Here is a 20,427-nt window from a genome sequence, read left to right as displayed (position 1 = left end):
GTGGGACTTTTACATTCTATCTTTCGGCATTAGAAATGATGAAGCAATTAATAATAAATTGAACTTCATTTCTTCCACTCCCACAACTTTATGTTTTCAAAATTATATTTTGGGTTAAATACATTTTGGATCGTAACACTTACTTCCTTCACTAATAGTTTTAATAATAAAACATTTGACTTTAATGACATGGTATTTTTTATTCTCATAATCATTAAAGAAATTATGAATAGATAAGAATATATTTTTTTTCAACATCTTTAAAACCAATTTTTTTCATTTCAAAATGATTATTTTATGGAAAAAAAAATTGAATTAATATTGTTTTTTTTATTTAGTTTCCCTAGTATAAACATTTGAATATATAAATCATATGTTAAGTTCATGTCATTCATAATTTATATTCTCCAAAAAAATTACGGTTAATGCTTCTCGCTTGCGAAAATCTATTCATGCATGTATGAATCCAAATTTATTGTTATTAATCATTAATGCAGATAAAACAAAAAAAAATTGGATGAAACATTCAAAACACTTCACTGAAATTAGAATTTTTTTTTTTGTAAAAATATTGACAATTTGAAAGATTTTTTGAAAAAATATTATTACATATTCATATTTTGGGTTGGTAAACGAGCAGAGCCGGCTCGCGAACTCGACGAGCCGGCTCGAACTCTAGCTCACGAGTTCGAGCTTCGAACGAGCTCGGGCCCAAATTTTAGTTGTTCGACAGCTCGCGAGCCGGCTCGCGAGCTGCCTCTTATTTTGTCTTTTGTTTTAAAAATTTTGTGTGTATATATATATATATATATATATATATATATATATATATATATATATATATATATATATATTACCATTACTATTATTATACTTATTATTATTATTAACTAAATAGTAAATAGTCTATAATAATAAATATTTCTAGTATTTAAATAGAAACAAATCTATATTACTTAGATAATTTATAATAATATAAAATATTATAATAATAATATAAAATTTAAAAATATATATATAACTTCAGTTCATTATTTATTTTATAATTGTTTTCATATTACTATAAGTATATAATTTTGAATAAAAAAAAATGATTTTAATAAAAAAATTAATGAAAAAAAAACCCAAATGAGCTCGAGCTCGTCAAAATTGCTCGAGCTCGAGCTCGAGCCAAAAAAAATAACTCAAAGAGCTCGAGCTCGAGTTCAGCAGAATCACTCGAGCTCGAGCTCGAGCCAGCCAAAAGAGCTCGTTCACACCCTATTCATATATATATATATATAACAGCTAATTACAGTTTACACCCTTAAAGTTAGTAACACTTGTCCCCTAATGTAACAAAAGTAACACTTGCCGCCCCGATACATATTAATTTTGTTGATGTGTCATTGTCTTTTTTATGCATTTATAGTTTTTGTGTTACTTTAACGTTAATACCCCTTCAAGCTTCAATGATTTTATAAGGAATGATATCAATATATTGTCTTCACATAATTTCTGAAAAATAAATTTCACACATCGAGGAAAATATTGAAGAAAAAGTTATTCATAAAATTGATTTATTAAATGAATACTTAAAAGAATAATTAATTAAAAAAATAATTAACAATTTTGTTTATAGTGACAATTATTATATATGCATCTATATTTGCACTAATTATTTTTAATTATTCTAAAAAACTAATTACCTTGAGTACTATTCCACTATTTCACCCAATAGTACTGCATTGCCAATTTTAAAAATTGAAAATTAATATTATTTTATAAATTAGTTGAATTTACTATTATATTTTATAAATTACTAAGACACAACATCATTCTCAAGAATTTTTTTCAGAGTATAAGCATTCTCCTCGATAGACGACAAAATCATAAAGTTTCCTTACTAGCTCCAACACAGAGAATTTGAAGAAGATAAAGCGTGTGAGTTTATTGATATTGTTCGTGTTTAGGATGATATAAATCCGTGAAAATGATGTGGTTGAAGAGTCCATGTTGAGAGATTGAAAGAAAAGAAATAGGGAATTCGTTGAATTCCATGCATCTGAAATTATCGCCTATCTCTGGCAGTGTTTCCATTCGGGTTCTATCTCTCTCATAATATATCTGATTGGTTCAACTCAAAATTCTATGCTAAGACAATTTACATATCTACAACTTTTGTGTTATGAGTAGAGCAAGATTTGGTTTTTAACAAGGTCTAAATCAGCGTTGAAATTTCTGAACGCGCACATTGGATATCTTGATAGTTATAATTCACGGGCTTCAACTTAATAAGCTCATATTAGAGTCTTTATGGGCGCATTATAATTACGACATCTTAATTTCGTGACTCACTTGTTTAGATCTATTATGAAGTATCTTTAGTGTTTTATTTGATTTCTTGGATACTAAGTTTTGTAGGCTATATATATGACATCTTATTCATTGTAAAAGACAACCTTTGATTATTTATAAAATTGTGAGATTATGCGCTTTAATTCTATAAGAACTTTTCGAACATACCAGAGGATTCTGGGCCTTCACCCTAACCTATCAATCAATCTTCCACAAATGATTGTGCCGTCTTAACATACAAAGGGTTTTGTCTCTTTATAGACAACGGGTCGCGGTTCTACCCAGTTGATTCCTTGCACTACAAGAAAAGTACCTTTTAACAAGAGGCGATGCGCGCTGTTAAAACGTATTGACAAAGCACAAGCGCACGCTGTTGATGGACATGTTATTAAAGGTCAGGATTTTTAACAACGCGTTCCGCACGTTGTGATGCACGTTGTCTTTCCCCTTACGACAAGCTGCACAACATGTTGTGTTACAGTATTGACAACATTCATACGCATCTTGTAGAATATTTAACAACATGCACTGGTGCATCTTGTCATAGAGTTTTAACAAAAATCATTAGCACGTTGTGGCTTTGTTGACTATTACAAAAAAAAAACATTATTGATAAAATTATGAAATTAAATACACTAAATAGATTTTGAATTAATCTCAGTTTTGTCCAAATTCAAATAAACCAAAACCTTTGCAATACAAATTTATCTAAAAACACTATAATCTGTATAGACAATAAACAAAACAAATTGATCGTCTATCGTCAAACTAATTCTAAATTCCCTTCCAGCCCGACAATGCTCAAGTTTTGCTCCGCCGCATATTCGACGGTTAGACTAATAGGATCAATATACTGAAAATAACAACTTATAGTTAATCGAGAGTCAAATAAAGAAATCAAATTAGAAAAAAATTGCACAAATGAACAAGAAATTTCAACAAGTGAACACATAAATACAAAGTTAACCAAGTGATCTAGAACTAGAGTCACATGTGGAGTGATCTTTACGAAGTTGCAAAATCCAAATAAATTGTTGATATTTGCAAAATAAGGATTACGAGCAAATGTAAATATCAAACCTTTGGGTCTAAACTGGTATAAGATAACACTATTTCACTCTTTTGCGAGAATTTTCAGATGTTTCTTCAGCTTTCATAAAAAGCCATGTAACTCCAGTGAGTTTGCCGATGCAACCCAAAAGAAATTCTTCCTTCAATTGGAATTGTCTTGTAAAGTAATCTAATTCATGAAAAAAATTAGTGAACAAAAATTTAAGTTAAACATAAACTAATGTATATTCCAATAAATTGTCATCATTTGTACCTTTCGTTAGATTATGTAGTAAAAATGATGCTAGAATATTTTCCTCGACATCACGGTTATCATTAGCTCTTTAAAATGTGGCACTTAAATTGAGCACACTACAAACTGAAGCTCTTTATTTCCGATGTAATCGAGACAGTTTCTAATACAACACACAATCGCCAAGCTTGCAAGTGCCACGCATGGACTGCCATAAGTTATTGAATCTTAAAGACTAGTGCTACTTAACTTCGCCAATTTTCTGTGTTTTTTCCCTCTTCGTTCTGAGAATACATAATAGAAACAAACAAGTTTCAATACTTCGAAAAAGAAAATTGCACCAACTCTTACTTGAGTGAGATATCAAAAATACTCCGTTACCATCGAAACTTCCTCTTCTCAGTAACCTTCTCTCTATCGCCTCTTCTCTGTACACGTTGTATTCTACAACTATGCAAAACAAAAACAAAACAAAAGAATATTAGTCATTTCATACTCAATTCCATGGTTTCTCATATATTTAGGCCAAAATCTGGTTATTCAGGGCTCAACAAATCCTACCATCATATATCTTGCACATATTGGATAAAATATATTATTCTCTTAACCTTGCAAAATATACTTTCATATCTACTTCATTTTCACATGTAATAAAAAAAAGACCATCTACAAACAAAGAGAGTAGAATGTTAATTTATGAGGATGAAGTATATGAAAAAACAAAACAAGGTAGAGAGTACTACCAATAGCAGTTGAGGTGATACAATTTTGCTTTCACTGGACCAATGACCCATTTCCAGGTGATACTGAGAATAATAACAACTAAGAGAGGCAAAGTACAAAAAATAAAAGGGGTAATATGTTAGACACCCCTTAAATCAAACATAATTAGATATGGGGGACAACCTCAAACAGAATAGTTTAACTAAATCCTTATTTTTAAATAAAATTTGAACAACATCCTTTGATTTTAATTTAACCCGAAAATACCCTTAACATAATTAATAAAAAATCACATTTATCTCTTTCTCCTCACCCTAATTTCTCCGCCGCCCCACCCACCCCTTTTCTCTCAACCGTAAACACACACTCTCTCAAAGACGGAAAATAAATCTTTTGAGAAAACTAGCAAACGTATGAAATTGCAAAAAATAAATAAGGATTAAAGATACGAGATCAGAGGATCTAAAGAGCAGAAGTATAGAAGTTGTGGTTGAGTCGGGGGCGGCGAGTTGTGGTGGTCAAGGCGGCGGGCTGTGGTGGTCGAGATCGCGGCGGGCTGTGGTGGTCGAGATGGCGGCGAGCGGTTGTGGTGGTCGAGGCGACGGCGGGGGCTGTGGTGGTTGAGGCGGCGGCAGCGGCTGTGGTGGTCGAGATGGCGGTGAGGGGTTGTGGTGGTTGTGGCGGCGGAGATATGGTTATGGAGGAGATTTGATCTTCATCTTCAAGAGATTTTGGTTGATTTGGGTTCAAAATCGTAAATCTAGGTTTTCCAACAGTTACGGGAGCGACGGCTCCAGATCTTGGCCGCTTGGGTTTGAAGATTGCTGCGTTGACGGCTAGGGTTGTGTGTTGTTGGCTGCTAGGGTTTGATAGTATAGTGTAGTAGACCATAGAATACCGTAGTATACCGTACCATAGTCTACTATAGTATTACAATAAATAAAATATTAAATATATATATATATATATATATATATATATATATATATATATATATATATATATATATTGAATTAACAAAAACGAAAAACAAGTTTAGTTTTGTAATTTTTAATAATATTGTAGATTTTTTTTTTTTAATAATAGTGTAAAAACGATAGTACACCATAGAACAACATAGTACACCATAGTGTACTATAGTATTTTTAAAATCTGCTGAATTATTTAATGAAAAGAAGAAAAAAAAAATCGTAATTTTCAAAAAAAATGTTATAAATAAGGAAAAAAATTATTTATAATAATGTAAAAAATGCATAGTGAAAATTGAAAAAATAAACATAAGTGAAAGGGCATTTTTGGAATGAATTTAATAAAGGATGTGAATCAATTGTTTAGTTGAGCTTGTCATTTGGTTCTAATTAGTTTTGTCACTAGGGACCTATATCTTAAGACCCCAAAATAAAATTATAAATTAAAAAAAAAAAAAAAAAAAAGGACATAGGGGAAGATCTATATAGGTTTCCTGATGCACGAAACCAGCAACATCAATATAACACACATATTAATATTATGGGTAAAACATGCACACAAACATAACTCACTCAATCCCTAGAACATCAATAAAATTTTATATTTGAAAACCTAGGAAAACATTAGATATACCATACCTCAACGAAATAAAATTGGAGTATCTACGGTGGTGAAACGCATCTTCTTGAAATATGTGGGGGGTGAGAAAAGATTTGGATTTGTGTCCTGTTACTCCTTAAGGGCTAATAGTTCACGCAAGTTCAAAATCAATTCGACATATAAGATACTTTCCGGTGAACTAAATGATGGCAAATTTCGAATTGAATTGATTAATTGAAGGGGATTGTCTGATTTCTATCGGTTCAAAGGAAATCGAGAAGATAGAGAGGCCTCGTAGTGGAAAATTAATTTTGATGAGATTTAGTAGTAAAAAAAGAAAAGGGCGGTCGTTTTGCCGGCTCTTTAAAATTAATTTATTCATTCTTCTAATAGATTTTTTTTATAATATATTAATTATATTATAGTCTATTTCCTTTATTAGTTTCATGTCACAATTTTTATATTTAAAATATTCTACAAAATGTTCGTGTATGCTATTGTATTTAATTAGTACTACAAAATACAAGTGTTTTTTTGTCTTAATTTTTTATTTACAATACTAAATTGAACTATTTGACAACATGACTACGTATCTTGTTATATTTAATATATTTTACAAGATACCCATATATGTTGTTATAAGGTATTTTATTCTACAAGATGCCGAAAATGTTGTATTCTATAACTTACAAAGGAAATATTTACAAGATGCTTGCACATGTTGTAGTATGTAATGTTTCACAACACGCATAACCTGCACCTTGTAATATATGATATGTTGAGGCTAACGACAACATACATTCAAAGAATGTTGTAAAATGTATAATACCACAACGTGCTTTTATAGCACCTTGTTAAATTGAAATTGTTAAAAATCACTTTTCTTGTAGTGTTATTTTGGATGATTCAAGAATTGATAATCGAAGTATTGTTATCGGGTCTTGTCACATAGTTGGCGTGGTTCATATCATTTGGTATCGGAGCAATCTTCCTACGAAGGTTTCATCTATCATTTATCTTTATTGTAGAGCCAGTCTTTTTTTAGTGTCTTCGTTTTTCATTTTCCGTTTCGTGTCCATTGGTGTTGAGTCTTCTAGTCTCTGTTTATTTTTTTAGAATCCATAAAAAAAATCCCGATCTTTTTATTTATTTTTAAGTTTTCTTAGAGATAGTTTATCTTATTGCTAGTATCAAAAAATAAAATAAAATTAAATTCAAAAATTTGTCAAGGAAAGTTTCTTTGTAAGAGTTTGAGAGGATTTGGACAGTATAATTAAGTAGAAAACAAAAGATCTTGTTTTCTATTATTTTGGATCTTTGAATATCTTATTTCCTATTCATTGGGATCTTTATTATCTTGTTTCCTTATCTAATATTATGTCGGTTTCGGTTGATCATTTTTGAGTGATACACGTAATAAAGGGGTGTGTGAGGATCTTTTTTTTGTAGCATTATCATATTACAAGATGAAACTTTTAATCAAATTTATGCACTCAAACAACAAGTTCGTCAAATGGTGAATAAGGAGTTTGAGGAATTGCACTACATGTTAGATACACAAATTGAGCGAATAAGTTGGAAGCACAAAAAATAACCAGCCCTTAAGCTGAGAAGAGGACCATTTTAAAATCTCGATAAATGTGCGTTTGTCAAAGGGGAAAGAATTAGTGATGCATGACAAACATGTTTATCCAATTGCATATTGATATTGAATGAATGACTCAATATTAAACCAAAAAGTTGTGAACAAACGACGATGTGTTTTGATCCATGTGATGCGGCTGAAGTGGAGCTTGAGGTAGGCGACGATACCGCATGTGTATTGAATAACTCTAAGTCTTGTACACCAATGCAACAAACTCATCATATCCTTACGGCAGAGCACCAGATAATTATACTTCCAATCGAAAGGATTTATAGTTAAAACTGCTCCATTTAGCATCGGTCAAGATTCGAGGACGCCTTTTGAAGAGAGGGATTATTGTATGATCCTGACTAGCTCCAACATGAAGAATTTGAAGAAGAGAAAGCGTGTTAGTTTAATGTAGTTGTTCGTGTTCAGAATGATATTAATCGGTGCAAATGAGGTGGTTGAAGAGTCCATTAATTCAAAAAAATTCGGGGGCGCTGCCCCCGAACCCCCGTAAACTATTAGCCAACATTTATATTTTTCACTACATTTAATTTCGAACACCTTTGGCAAAAATCCTGGATTCGCCACTGGTTCCATTTGGTGTTGAGTATGTTACAAGTAACCTCAACACCAATATGATTGTTTTGAAAACTGAGAAGATGCACCGTTAACTCTTTATTCCATAACAACGCCAACACTCAGGATTTTCCTATCTTATCCACATCAAAACCATAGTAATTCCATCTCATTTTCGACGAGTCAATCAAACTTTGTGTTGCTCTCATTTTCGAACAAACACCAAGCTGTGGTTGTGTGTTCGAAGCATATCTCCAAGTCCATGAATTTTCAAGAGACCCCTTAACCCTTGATAATTCCAAAATAAGCAATTCAATCATCTCAGTGGGAATGTTCTGCAGTCATCGTCGATTGAGATAGTTCCTCATCACAAATCCCCAACTGCGGTTTCTTGAAAATTTTATCCGTATATAAAATCCCACTTTTGTCATCCTTCTTTTCCAGTTCTTGTTCAAGATTTAATTATTTTCCTGATAGCATTGAGTGTAATGGTCCCAAGTTGAACATGGACCAGAGCATTCACTAAGTTTGCTCATCCAATACTTACCCTAGCATATTCTCTAATCCGCCGGATTTGTTCGAATTTGTCTTCCAGACCCTCATTGTGAAGAGAACTAAAAAATATCCATGCCTCGTGGGGAGTTTTGTGTAGATCCATCATGTTTTGAACTCCAATTGCACGTATAACCTACAAAGGTAGACAGGAGTTGATTTCCTCCTTGTTAACAAAAACCTTCATCCAACCACTATATTGAAACTGGTCTCTCGGATCCACAAACCCCTCGCCGTATTTAAACACACACCTCATCTACCAATGACCAATTATCCCAGAAAGAGAGCAGAAGTTTGGCAATCGTTAGTAGGTAAAAGATATCCAAACCTTCGTGCGTTCGGGTTATGAAGAAAAATGCCTATTTTAAGATTTTTGTAAACATCCACTCGCACTTTCACTCTTATAAAATCATGATGCTCTCCTTGTTTTAGGGTAAGCACCTCAAGAATATGGCGTATCTTATTTCCATCTTGTGTAGCCGTGTCCAACCTCCGTTGACCAACGAACATGTATCTGATGCAACCTAACCGCAATCAGCATTGAGTTCAAAACAACCACCTTCGAATCAATTCCTGGAACTAATTCGTGAAGTATCACTGCACTCTTGTCATGAAGCCAAGGAATCTTTTCAATCGATGCGGCCCCGAGTTCGCTCCCTCACTACTTCCTGATAAGAGCACCGCGCCTTCTTCTTCCATGGTAAGGCAAAAATTCTTTTACATATTACATGACACTCTCCATAGTCGAGTAGAGATATATGAGATGACTGAGAGATTCGTCACGGAATAACAAACGAACCCTAGCAGAGCAGATCTAGAAGAGTAAATATGTGAGATGAAAGATAAGTTCCAAATAATAAAACCCTAATCACAGCCAAACCCTGGTGAAACGGAACAACCAAAAGCAAAACTATTAATAACAGTAAAATACACAATCAGTTCTGAATGAGATTAAAGAGAATATAGTAGGTAAAAATAATATATTAAGACGAAGAAATAGGGGAGAAAGATGAAAGAAGAAGATTCACCTCTCACAGTGAGAGAAAGACGTTTCTCATGACAAGAGAGTTTCTAGTCATTATATGTCTTACACAATTTACTTTAAAATATTATGGTTAACCAATAATCACATGAAATTTTAATGATCAAGAATTTTTGGTGGAATTTTAACAACTCTTTCTAACCTTAGATAGTTTACCACATTTTTTTGGTAAATTACACTCTTTTGATGCAAGGTATAGTTACGAAAAGAACCCTCATTTTTCCATAATTACATCCACCACATTGCAAATTGTAAATTTTCTACATTAACACCTTTTAGTAGATGAGTGAATATAAGATATTTACAAACTCTAGAGGATTGAATGTAATGTTTAAAAGAAAAGATTTTTTTTACATGGTTGTAATTTAGTTTTATATATATATATATATATATATAAAAGTAAATGTACCACAATTTAAAAATAAACAATTATTTCAACTTTAATTTTACATATCTAATTTTCAGAAAAAAACTTTTCTAAACAGCACCTAAAAATGGCCTCACAAACTCTTAACTCAAACTTCAATGGGGTTTGCTATTATCAGTGCGGTTTTTACCATTTGCAGTGCAAAATAATTCATTTTTTTTTCTTTTCCAAATCTCCTCTCAAACACTCTCAACCTTTAATTCTTGAAATTTTTTAATTTGAGTAATTTTTCGACCAATATCAATTAGAGCACAAGTATTATCGACATGGATGACAACGGCTTCGATTTTGAGGTGATAATACACGTTTTTTGTTCATTTCCAACGTTTTTAGACATTTCGTGTTATAACACACGAGATATAAGCTCTCATTTCGTGTAATACTATACGAAATATGTCTTAAAATCGTTTGTTGTTTGTTTCGTAGACAAGCATACGAAATTAAAGCTTCCATTTCGTAGTAAAACTTACGAAATGGAAGCTCTTATTTCGTGTGTTTTTACACGAAATTGCAGTTTACATTTCGTATGTTTTTCTACGAAATCCCGTAAATATTGTCTTTTATTTTAAATATTTATGCAGGAACTAAGAGAACAATCTCACGATCATAGTCACTTCTTTGAACGTGGTATTGTGTGTGATAGTAGAGAAGCGTTAATTATGTGGGCAAAAGACACAGCAATTAGTCATAATCATCGACTGATTAATCATTGTAAATCAGAAAAATATCATGTTTTAACGTGTGCAATATATCAATTTGGACGACACGTACTATTGAAGAAACGTTCTTGTCCGTTCAGGTTAATTGGTAAAAAATCAACGGAGGATGGATTATGGCAATTGAGTGTGAGTAATGGTAATCATAACCATCTGCCGGGCATTTGAAAGTTTAACTTATGTTTAAATTTGTACTTGTTTTAATTTTGCATTTAAATGTTTACTTTATGTTTTGGAATATTTAAATTTGTAGCGTTGTGTTTTGCATTTTATATGTTTAACCTATGTTTTTGGAATGGTTAAATTTGTAAGGTTGTTTAAATGTATACTTTAATTGCTTCAGTTGTACGTAGTTTCTAAATTCAAATCATAAAACTAGTGAATTAATATACAAAACAATAAACTAGTAAATTAAATAGTTCGTAATAATAATAAACAAGATTAGTAAAATAATTAGTTCCTTATAAAATAAAAATAAATTATTAAATTAAATAGTTCATAACAACAATCAAAATGCATAGTCCTAATAATAATAAAAATAAACTTTAAAATTAAATAGTTCATAAAAATACATAATTGTTAAAAAAAGATAAACTACCCCCTCGCTCTCCTCGGCGGCTGTACATCATGATCGTCGTCGTCGTCGTCGTCGTCGTCGTTGTCGTTGCCATGGTCGATGCCAATATATCGGGCGGCGGGCTACATAATATCTCCAAGATCGGCACGTAGATCTGCAAACTGCTGCATCCAATCCTGTCCAGTGCTCCAGGTGATCGGGTACAATGGACGTACTATCTGGTAATAAGCCGGCTGATCTGGTGGCCTCACATTTTCTCGATGCACCGGGCCTACGTCGGGGTTGTTGATCTTCGGATGAGTCGATCGGTGTACCACTCCATGTAGTGCTCATCGACTCCCCCCCCCCCCCCCCCCCCCCCCGTTGTCGTGCCGTCTTGTATCCGTTGGCACGAATGGAATGAACCTGGACCATGTCCCACATCCCACCCGGAAATGGGTAGTTGACTTTGTACGATGTACCTCCTTTGGGACCGCGTGAACATGGCTCCATCGATGGAATCAAGCCGCGCGGAATATCCTGAACCCACCCGAACTGTCGGACGCAACGATCAGGCATATACAACTCTACGACCCACATGTACTGGATCGTGCCATGATACAACATACGAGGGATACTCTCGTGTATATCCCGACCATACGGTAGCCACTCGACCTTAACAGAAAACAATATAAATACATAAATCAAAAAAATCATATTTAAACAAACTACAAACATAAACCGAAAAATTCATATTTAAAAAATATAAATACATAAATATAAAAGACTTACATCATCCGCTGTCATATTGTCGAGTAAACCTCGAATATGCTCGAGCGTGCCGCTTTTGGCGGCGCGTTCCACCTCTTGCATCGAGGTTGAAACTCGCGGTAGCGCTCGCTCTCCTCCGGCGGCTGGAATCTCGAAAAATACTCGTATATCCAGCACTGCAATATTTTATTTAAAGATATTAAAATTTATCAAAATATATTAAAATTTACAAAATATATTAAAATTTATTAAAATATATTAAAATGAACAAAATAAGTACAAAATATATTAAAATTTACCTGAAGAAGGGTGGTGCAACCCGCCAAGCCCCTCGACTGTGCTCGGCTGCATATACCCAACTCTCTGTATAGATCGGCCAAACAGGGCGAATCCCACAAATACGTGCCGACCTGATCAAGCACTGAATTCTCGAGCACGTGCATATACTACGGCTTCACCCGATCACATGTCTTGTCGGGGAATAAAATCGATTCGAGGAGAAACACCAGGTATATCTGAACTCGGCGTCTCATGGGCGTGTCGGGCATCAACAACTGTCCCTGTATCATCCTCCATGTGGGGCCCCCATGCTTCCATGACTCGTCAATCTCCTCAAACTCGAGGTTTAATACCTCGGACATCAAATACACGCAGTTTGTCCGCTGGATGACCTCGTCGTACCTAGGAGCGACCACCCGTCCCTCCACATTGACACTTAGAATCATTTGGACATCGTGGAGAGTGATAGTCATCTCTCCCGACGGCATATGGAAGCTGTTCGTCTCCGGCTGCCACCGCTCCACGAATGCAAACAACAGCGGAGCATCTAGGCCCGGTAAATAACATCAGGCTAGGGGATACAAACCGGTCATCCACAAAAAATACTTGTCTACGGATACATCTATGTCTTCTAGGGCAGCTGTTATCTTCTCGTAGTTGAATTGGTTCAAGGAGTTGATACGGGACTCTACTCTCCAACTGGACGTTCCTGCAATCATTTATTTAGAAAACATATTAATTAATCAACTATAAAAGTATTTTAATATAAGATACACAAATTATAATATTAAAATTAAAACAAGTAATTAACTTACTTCTCCACTCCAAATATATGCCGCTACGTGCGACTTGAAACTCGGAATCAAAGACGGATCCCGCGGGCCACCGGAAAATGGACCATCTAGCACATCCGGATTGACTCGAGTATGAGCTCGACCACCACGACCTCCACAGCCCCGTCATCGGCCTCCACGACCTCCACGAGCTAGCTACAACCTCAGTTTCGTGAATGGGGTCCACAGCATCCTCCTCTTCCTCCTCCTCCATAGCACGAGAAGACCCAACATCGGGATGTGGAACTGATGATCTGGCTTCACCAGCTCTCTCAGCATCTCGCCTACGTCGTGTAAACATAGTCATGAGCTCGAGCTCGCGCTCTTGATGTTCAGCCTCTTCACGAACTGCTCGCATAATTGCCTTTGATTTCCCTTTGCCTGTCATCTGTTAAATAAAACACTATTAACGTCAGTCTAAATAATAATAATAAATAAAACAAATCTTAAAAAAAAAAAAAACTGAATGCAGCTATTGTTTCGTATAATTTTGCACAAAACATATGTGTTTTGGCAGTTTTACTGTTATTTCGTGGAAAAACACACGAAATTAATGCTTACATTTCGTGTAAGAACTCACGAAATACAAGCACTAATTTCGTGTGTTTTTCCACGAAATAACAGTAAAACTGCAAAAACACATATGTTTCGTGCAAAATTATACGAAACAAAGTGGAAAAAATCACGAAATTAGCCCCTTAATTTCGTGAGTTCTTACACGAAACGTAATTTTTTTCCGAAAAGTTTCGGATGTTTTCAAAATACTGAAAACGTATAGGTTTTCGACGAAATTTGTTAATATACTACTATAAAACACTGGGTTAACGATTTCGAGTTCGAATTTTACCTTAAATCGTTGTTGAATTACTCGTTTAATTCGCAAGAATTCGAAGGACCTTGGATAGAGTTTGAGAGGATTTTGATTTTTTGAAGAATAGTTACAAATGAAATAAAGTCGCACTGCAAGCCGGTAAAAGTTGTTCTATGAATAGTATTTCAGAATTTCAATTTTGAACTTGTTATGCAACAACGTCAGCAAAATTAGATATAAAACCGGACCAAGAAATTGGGGCGAAGAGGCAGAAAGGATAATCGGATAACATTTCACCTCTCTTCACAACACCACCACCACCACCAACAATGGCAGCTGCATCACCTTCCTCAATCTCCTTCTTTTCCTCCACAATTTTCCTATCCAATCAAAACCCTTCTTCCTCAAACCTCCGTTTCCTCAAACCCCAGTCCAACCCTAGACTCCGAGCCTCCACCACCACCACCATCCACTCCGAGCTCACCACTCTCCCAGTCCTCTCCTTCGAAGGAACCGAGGTCGGCTCCGCCACTCTCAACCTCAAGTCCGCCCACCCCGACACCGCCCGCTCCGTCGTCCACCGCGGCATAACCACCGACCTCACCAACCGCCGCCGCGGTACCGCCTCCACCCTCACCCGCGCGGAGGTCCGCGGTGGAGGGAGGAAGCCCTACCCACAGAAGAAGACCGGCGGCGCCCGCCGTGGTTCCCAGAGGACCCCCCTCCGGCCCGGCGGTGGTGTCATTTTCGGGCCCAAGCCCAAAGACTGGTCGGTCAAGATGAACAAGAAGGAGAAGAGGCTCGCCCTCTCCACCGCCATCTCCAGCGCGGCGGAGAACACTTTCGTGGTGGAGGATTTCGATGACAAGTTCGAGAAGCCGAAGACGAAGGAATTCATCGCAATGCTGAAGAGATTGGGCCTCGACCCGAAGAAGAAGGCCACTTTCTTGATGACTCAAGTCTCCGACAACGTTAGACTGTCGGGCAGGAATCTCGGCACGTTGAAAATGCTGACGCCGAGGACTCTGAATCTGTTCGATATTTTGGATGCGGAGAATTTGGTTCTCACGAAAGGAGCTTTGGAGTTCTTGAACGATAGGTACGGGTTGGAGGACGACGAAGTTTACGAGGAAGAGGGTGACTTTGAAGAAGATGAAGGTAACTAACTCCTTTGGGCTTTTTTATTTTATGATGAAGAATTTGAATTTATATCTTTAAGTTCATAATACTTGTGATCGAATTTGTATCTTGAGCTGCTGGATTAGAAATCGAGGGATGTAGTTCTTGAAAAAAGCAGGGCTTTCGGTTTTGGATAGATTGTCTAAAAATGTAGATTGAAAAACCGAATCGGGGGTGACCATACTGATAACTATTTTCACTTTATTTGTGGCGATCGTGTATTTGTGACGATCGTGTTGAGCAAATTGATATCTGAAAGTTCAGAAAACTTATGAAGTGGGAAAAATTGGGAAAATATAAAATAAAGTATAAAATAAATTGACAGCTGAAAGAAAGATTTAGTGCTTCCCGGATTGAGACGAAAGTATAAATTGAAGGAGGCACTGATCGTCATGTTAATTTAGTAATCGTCGTTTTCACTATACAAAGTATCGGCTTTATAATTGATATTCAACACCCTTAATATATATATCTTTATTTTAGTTATTTATTTTATCAAAGACTTGAAATGCCAGTAATGTAAGATAGTGCAGCTTATATTTTTACTGCATGCCTCTGATTGCTGTATATGTCGTTAGGACTGAACTTGGGGAGTTTCTGGTGAGGGATCTAGATTTTCGTGTTTCGATGTTACGAAGGATAAATCGATTTTTACCAATTTGTATTATCAGAGATGAGTTGTTAATGGAAATTATGCAAATAATTTAAAGTGGAAGCATTATAAAAAGGCAGTTCGCAAACTAGATTGGTAATTTTCGAATTTTATGACCTATTCTCAAAAGAGTTTTCAGTATTGTAAAACCAAGCTTATATTTGGATTATACACACACACACACACACACACACACACACACACACACACACACACACACACACACACACACACACATCGTTGATTCTTATTTATATCTCTAACATTATGATTAGGAACTGAGGTTGAAGAGATCCCCGAGTCGTCAGAGTGATGCTACGCTGGTTGATCGTTCAGTCGGCAAATTATCTCAAGTTCATTCTTTTGCTTTTACCCTTTCAATTGGATTGTCATTTAAGTATTTTGCAATTAGTTAGTCGACAATGTTTTGTAGGATGCTTGATGATGCGGTGATCACACTACACTGTTTTGCTGGTAAATTTTATGTTAATCAATCTATAGAGAAATTTTGTCTCCGTCTAACTTTTTCGTTTACTTAATTTTTCAAAGTCGACATAATGGTTGTGCTGATTGGTTGATGTGGTGTGTGTGATCTTCATAAATCAATTTTTGTAATTCCATTCTCCTTCGAAAAAGAAAAAAAATTGTTCCCGCACATAATAACGAACACAAAGATAAGTCTATATTTTGCGAACAAACTCCCAGTTGGAATATCAGTTTCATAAAATGCATTTATTTGTATATAAAAACCTCAATTGGTAAAGTATAATAAGTGTTAAACCAGAACGGGATTGGAACGACATGAATTATTAATTTACTTAATTGCTCTTCCTCTTGACTAAGAATACTACTGTCGATCTTCTTATTTGCTCGTCAAACAATATTGATGCTACTGTTTGCGAGAATAATTCGGGAACAAAGTGGCGTTTTACTGGGTTCTATGGTGTAGCGAACCAAACTCGTACGGATCTCGTGGGCTGTATTGCGCAATTTTTCAGCCTCAGTGCTCGTTGCCATGGCTTAGCTTGTAGGTGGAGATTTCAACGTAATTTTAAGCAACTCAGACAAAACTGGGGGAAATACTCGTTTACCCAGTCGGATAGAAGCATTTAAGGAGGTGCTCGATGAATGTAATTTGTCTGATATCGGTTTCTGTGGAGGTCCATTCACATGGTCTAACAACCAGAAAGTCAATTAGACCGATGTTGTGCCACAAGTTCATGGATCTCGTTGTTCCCAAATGCCTGTGTTCATCATTTAGAGAGTATTGGTTCGGGCCATAATGCACAATTACTGAAGTTTCAACGAATAACAGCTACGAACGGTTATCGAGTGCATCGACCGTTTTGTTTTGAGGCATTTTGGATTCGTAGAGAGGAATGTGAATCTATTGTCCCAAAGTAGTGGTCTGACATTGATGAAACTGATCCTTCTGTTGAATTTATTTTGAAAGTGGAGAGCTGTTGTCTTGAATTAATAAAAAATGAAGTAACACTACTCTTCAGAAACTTAAGGATCAAATTGCTTTTATTAAAGATCGTCTCCGCATTCTGCAAGAGGGCGTACGAGACGAGGGGAGGAACGGTCGTTGAGGCTCATTCTTTTCGAGGGGAACTTGAGAAATTATACGAAGATGAAGATACGTACAGGAGATAAAGAAGTCTGAAAGAATTCAATGCCTCCAAATTCTCTTAACGAAGAAATCACAAGTTGATTTCTCCGCAAACCAATTCCTAATTACTAAACAAAAGCCAAAACACAATAATATTTTTTATAGAGTATTCCCCTCTTTTTCAGTCCGATCACAATCCTGATCCCCCCTCCCCTTTTAATCTCCATGACCTCTTCGCCAAGATTATATTGATCTCACATGAGATTAGACACGGCCATGGGCCGGTTCGCGGTTCACTTTTCCGGAACCGGAACCGGCCCGTACTACACACGATTCGGCGGGCTAGGGTCCGCCGGTTCACTCCGATTTTGGGCCGGCCTGAAAATTTATATTTATATAAATATATTTTTTTTTGAAAATACATGATGGATAAATAAATTAAAAGAATTACTTTTAAATAGGAAAAAACAAAAGGAAATAAATAAAAAGACTTGAACTTAATTTTATAGGAAAAAAATGGGGTGTGAGGGTATTTATAGGAAAAAATGGAGGGAAAAATTTAAAAAAGAGCAGATAACGGTCGGTTCAGTTTTTTCAGCTTTTTTTTTTATTTCTTTTTTTAAATTCGGGTGAACCGCAGGGCCGGCCCGGCGGTTCACGGTTCACCTATTTCTAGAACCGGGCCGGTTCACGGTTTCGTGACCGGTTCACCGGTCAATGGGCCGGTTCCGGGCTGAAAACCGGCCCATGGCCGTGTCTACATGAGATTATGAATTAAATTCATAAGAAAAAAAAAAAAAAAAAAAAAAAAAAAAGGAAAACAAGGCTATATGACTAGATACGGCCACGGGGTGGTCGGGTCCGGGTCCATTCGGGTCCGGGCCGGTTCTCGGTCAGATCCAGGTCCAAACCGGTTTTCCAATTTTTTTTCTTTCAAATAATTACAAGAAAGAAAAAAAACTTAAATTAAAACTTGAGATTAACTTTAAATTCAAAATTTAAAAAAAAAAATGAATTTAAACACTAAATAATTTGAGAAAAAAATGAAAAGAATAAGACCTTGAGACATAAACTAAATAAAATGAATGTTGTGAAGATTGGATTAGTGGTATTTATAAGTAAAATAATAATTGAGAAATTTTTCAAAATTTCAAAATTCAAAAAAATTCAAAATTCAATCTTTCTTTAAATTAAATTGTATTTTTTCTATATTTTTCAAAATTAAATATAAATGCATTTCTTATTAGTGGAGATTTTCAATATTAATAATAGTGAACATGACAATTAATAATTTATTAAACATTAGTTATACAATTATTATAATTATTTTACAGTGTTATTTATATTTATATATTTATAGTTAGGATTTTTATAATAAGGAATATACATAAATAAAAAAAGTGTAAAATGATTATAATAAATTAAATAATTCCTAATTATCATATTAATTATTATGAGATAATTTTAATTAAATTATTAAAAATATAATATAATAAAAAATAAAATAAATTGAAAGGACTTGAGCTTAATCCATTTAAATCTTACGATTCGATTCTAATATTTGAATAAAATGTAAATGTAAAAAATCATTAAATCATATGATCTATGTTTTAATTCTTACGATTTTTACAAATTAAACCAATTATTAAAAGAGAAATCACATCATAATATTTTGATTATACTCGTCATATATATTTTTATTTTTAAAGTAAGAAAATTAGTTGGAATGAGATATAATCTATTTTTGTTAAAATAAACATCATCTATATTTTTAAATAATTATCTTATGATAAAATAATCAATAATTTTAATAAGTTCTTGTCAACAATTGAAGTTAATCGATTTAAATTAATTGAAATGAGTTATATATAATCTATTTTTTTAATAAAAAAATTATTTTATTTTTCATTTGAATTTTTCACACTGTCGATTTTAATAACATTAGTGAATTTCTCCTAATACCCTCCTCTTCAATCGAGACTTTTATGCAATCGAGATTTTTCTTTCTTCTAGCATTTTTTGCAGTTTTGCGACCATGATGACGTGGTAGTCCATGTGCGCCATCATTATATACTCTATCATCAATTTCATGGCCGGTTGAAGTTGGAGCCGTAGCTGGGGCTGATTGATCGGATGATGGAGATTGGGTATTTGATAAATCTTTAATTTCATCATCATCCAAATCAATTTCACCCCTTTTTTTTTGGGAAATTTTTTTTTCCGTTTTCCCTTATGCTCAGTGGTATAAAATTATACCAATTGGAAGTGTCTTTCAAAATCATCCAACAAGAGTCATATTTGCATTGGTGCTCTTCTTCGTCATTCTATAGTTGTTTTGTTGCAATCATCTATATATATGAATTTTATTTACTTACATTATCTTCTATATTGTTTCCACTACGTTGAGCTCGCTCAATCGAACGAACATACCCAGAAAATTTGCTCACACAATGTTGAATGATTTTCCATTGGTGCGCTAGCCCCGACGCATTTCTACATGGATCATATTCTAAAATATATATAAATTCCACTCTAATTCTCTCCCACAACTTACCTCTTTGTTGGTCAGTACCAGAGGTTTTAGCATTCGGTACCCCTGTGTAATGTCTAATGGCTAAAAAAACCCCTATGTTAAAACAATTAGCACATACCCCCCTATGTCAACAAGTCAAAGCTACAAAGCCCCCTACCATCATATCGTGTGAAGTACGCGCGATTTTTGCGACTTGTTAATGGTTTTTTGACTTGAAAAGTCTCATATGCCCTCATAAGTTATTTTATATATAAATATAAATTCAATTGAACTTAAATCTAAATAATACAAATATTTGGGTCAAATTGCAAATTTCAGAAACT

The 20,427-nt window shown here is 34.7% G+C and overlaps 1 protein-coding gene across 1 annotated transcript; it reads left to right on the top strand.

Moving 5' to 3' along the window:
- Positions 1-14,335: 14,335 nt before the first annotated feature.
- Positions 14,336-16,475, top strand: RPL4 (ribosomal protein L4). The gene is made up of 2 exons (XM_012980495.2): positions 14,336-15,286; positions 16,235-16,475. Exons 1-2 carry the CDS (start codon positions 14,458-14,460, stop codon positions 16,270-16,272), a joined length of 867 nt encoding a protein of 288 aa, XP_012835949.2. The 5' UTR covers positions 14,336-14,457; the 3' UTR covers positions 16,273-16,475.
- Positions 16,476-20,427: the final 3,952 nt, after the last annotated feature.

The sequence above is a fragment of the Erythranthe guttata genome, chromosome 14, assembly GCF_056151865.1.
Source record: "Erythranthe guttata isolate IM_541 chromosome 14, IM_541, whole genome shotgun sequence".
Taxonomy (NCBI): domain Eukaryota; kingdom Viridiplantae; phylum Streptophyta; class Magnoliopsida; order Lamiales; family Phrymaceae; genus Erythranthe; species Erythranthe guttata.
This window is presented reverse-complemented; position numbering and strand designations above follow the sequence as displayed.